We start from the raw sequence: 3,325 nt of genomic DNA, 5'->3' as shown, positions 1-3,325 counted from the left end.
CTGCTGCCTAGACAGATTTTTGCCTGTTTGGTGACAGAAAGACAATTCCTCTAAGTCAGGTGGCCCCTCCTCCCCTACCCTTTCCAAGCCCAGGGTTGAGTGAGGTGAGGGTGGGGTACTGTGAGTGCCCAGAGGCCCGTGGGGCTGCACCGTCCAGCACTTGCACTTGGCTTTTGGAGGACGATGTGGTCATAGTGAGAGTCAGCAAAATTCCCTTCCTCAAAAACGCTGACAGTGGGAGGCTGAGAGGTAACTGTGGCCAGCCCTCGGAGGTGGCCTACCCGTAGGGCACAGGTGGAGGAAGGCAGGCCTGGGGGACCTTGAGCCGACCACCCTCAAGTGGAGGATGGGCCTCTCCCCCTACATCCTGCCTTTCCAGTATCTCCTTCGCACCCTGGAAAGCAGAGGAAGGGAAGAGTCAGCGACAGAGGGCAAGATGGCCACATGGGATTATGAGTTTGATTTTAGTTTCTAATTGCCCTTCCCTCTTTCTTCCTGGAGAATATGATATATACACCCTTTACTGGGGCTAACAGAGGGGTCTTTGGTAAAGTACAGATAAGAGAGATCTATTCCCTCATTTCATTTTTCAGAAACATCCCATTTCTCAAGCTTTGGGAAACAATAGTATAGTGATCGATGGCTCTCAGACTTCAGCCTGAATCAGCATCCCCTGGAAGGCTGGTTAAAACCCGGATTGCTGGGCTCACCCCTAGAGTTTCTGATTTAGCAGGTCTGGAGTGGGGCTCGAGAATCTGGGATCTAACAAGATCCCAGGCAATGCTGCTGCTGTTGATCTGAGGACCACACTTTGAGAACACCCCTTTTTTAGCATAATGCCCAGCTAGAAGATGCTAAGAATCTATCAGTCATTACAGGACAAGGATTTATTTGTCCTACATGTACTTTACTCAAAGCAGCTTTCCTTAATCCTTCCTCCCAAATACAGAACCTTAAACCCTTCAGGACTCCAGCTCCATTGAAGGGCAAAGGAACGGGTTTCCAAGATGCCAAGAGACAAAAACTGACCCTGGGAGAGTATAGAAGGGTTAAGAGCCTGAGGGGACCCCAGGAGTTGGGAGAGGCAGGGAAGGGGAAGAGAAGGGTCCACCTTTTGTTCTTTCCAATGCGTAGTTCTAGAACTCATACAAGTATTTCAAACATAATTGGTTTAGTATTTCTTAGCCCTGGGGAAGGCAGCCCCTTCCCAGAAGGGAGAGATGCATGTAGCAAATGCCACATGCAGTGGGAGAGTAGACAGGATAGAACTTAGAGTCAAAGACCTGGGTTTTGGCCCCAGCACTGCTCTGAGACCTTGGGAGGATGACTTCAGCTCTTACGGTATCCATTTCCTCAGCTGTAAATGTGTTAGAATAAAATTCAGCCTGGAAGGGCCCCATGAGGGTCTAAAGAGCCATGGTGACACTGTAGAACATGGTCTGGATGATAGTTCCAATGAAGCCAACCTGAGCTGTCTTGGTTTCCACAGGAAAGACCAGTACCTGCTCTCGCCCGTGAACTGCTGGTATCTGGTCCTGCATCAGACCAGGCGGGAGAGCCGAGACCATGCCACCCTCAATGACATCTTCATGAACAATGTCATCGTCCGCCTCTCACAGATCAGTGAGGATGTCATCAGACTCTTCAAAAAGGTGGGCAAGTGGGCCACCTGACCTGCCCAGGTCTCTTCCCCAGGCTGGCCGTGGCAGCACTGTGCCAGCCAGGATGGAATGTGGCTTGGGGAATGTGGGACCAGGAGGGCAGGTATGGTGAAGGGTACAAGGGGCCGACGGCTAGACTTGGCATCCCAGACCCTGAGTTTCAATCCTGCATATGGCTGGTGGTTTCAGCCATTTTTGCAACTGCCACAAAGATAACCTTTGCATGGTTAGGTAAGCAGTACACATTCATTGTAAGAAATTTGGAAAAATGGACATAAGCACACACATAAAAATTAAAATCACCTGAAATGTTATCACTCAGCAGTAATCACTTTGGTGCCATAGGTATTTCTTTATGCAAATACATTTTCTCTGAGTCCTCATATTTTTACATTTTCCAGTGTACATATGCACTTTTCCCAAGTGAAGTCAGGCTGCATATATGATTTTACTATCTGCTTATGTCACTTAAACATTATATAACACTTCAGAATTTTCCCATGTCAAAAAATATATTTCTATAACATTTTTGAATGATTACATAGGTTTTATTATGTAGATGAACCCTAATTTATTTAACCAATCTCTTATTGTTGAACACTTAGCTTATTACATTCTTTTACTCTTATAAATAATGCTGCTGTGAGCGACGTTGTGTATATATCTTTGTCACATTCACGGCTATTCCTTTAAGATCAGTGTCTACAACAGGAATTTTAGGGTTATAAGTTTGCTTATTTTTAAGTCTTTTAACAGACTGCTGGGTTGCTTTCAGAAAGGTTTTACCCATATAAATGCCCAGAAGCCAAATGTGGAGGGAGCAGTCACGTTTTATGCCCCTGAGGTCGCTGTCTCCCGCAAGTCCCTTACATAGTGTCTGGCAGATACTAGGTGCTGCATAATGTCTGTAGAACTGAACTCACTTCTGTTTCCTCCTCTGTAAAATGAGCAGGTCATTTATCTTCCGTGAGCCTCATCCTCTCTGTCTCACAAATGGGGTTAAGATCCACTACTTCCCAGTAGCAGTGCGAGGGTGAAATGAATCGGTGCATGTAAAGGAGGGAGGTGTTACTGAGAAGTGGTTCAGGGAGGGTGTGGCCTTCTGGTCCAGAATTCTTGAAATTCCTGGGTTCATAATCATGGTTCCATCATTAGCTTTCCATCATTAGTCTTTGGGCTTGTTCCTTAAACGCTCTGTGCCTCGGTTTCCTCATTTGTGGCATAAGGATAGAAATCTCCACAGGACTGTTGGGAGGATTAAGAGGGTTCTTAATCCCAAGTAGCATGGAGTAGCTCCTGGCACTAAGTGCTCAGGAAAGCTGGCTATTGTTATAGGGATGTAAGAGGCTATTACTACAAAAATAATCCATCTCATCTGTCCTTGTCAGGTGCCAGTTTTAGGGATTAGGTGACCTGGGATTGCTAGAAGCACAAGGAAGATGACTAGTCGATTCGAAATATAATAATCTCTCCATGGTCTGTATTTCAATCATTCACTCTGAAGACAACTTCTATAGTAAAATTTTAATTGCAAGCTAGTTCCCTCCCTCCTCACAATATGTTCTGGTCTACTCCTGGGGCTGTGTTTATGAAACATAGTCTAAGTTTAATATTTGCATAAGCTAACATATTAAGGAAGGTAACTATAGTGCAGAAAAAAAAAA

The 3,325-nt window shown here is 45.5% G+C and overlaps 1 protein-coding gene across 1 annotated transcript in view; it reads left to right on the top strand.

The window, feature by feature from the left end:
• The window catches only part of SRGAP3 (SLIT-ROBO Rho GTPase activating protein 3), a 123,537-nt gene that overhangs the window by 19,205 nt on the left and 101,007 nt on the right, over positions 1–3,325 (top strand). The window contains 1 exon segment of the mRNA XM_025050863.1: positions 1,490–1,652. Within this exon segment, the coding sequence (XP_024906631.1) occupies positions 1,490–1,652 (163 nt within the window).

Source organism: Pteropus alecto, unplaced genomic scaffold, assembly GCF_000325575.1.
Source record: "Pteropus alecto unplaced genomic scaffold, ASM32557v1 scaffold75, whole genome shotgun sequence".
In the NCBI taxonomy this organism is placed as follows: Eukaryota; Metazoa; Chordata; class Mammalia; order Chiroptera; family Pteropodidae; genus Pteropus; species Pteropus alecto.
The sequence above is the reverse complement of the archived record's forward strand: the minus strand, read 5'-3'. Positions and strand labels throughout refer to the sequence as shown.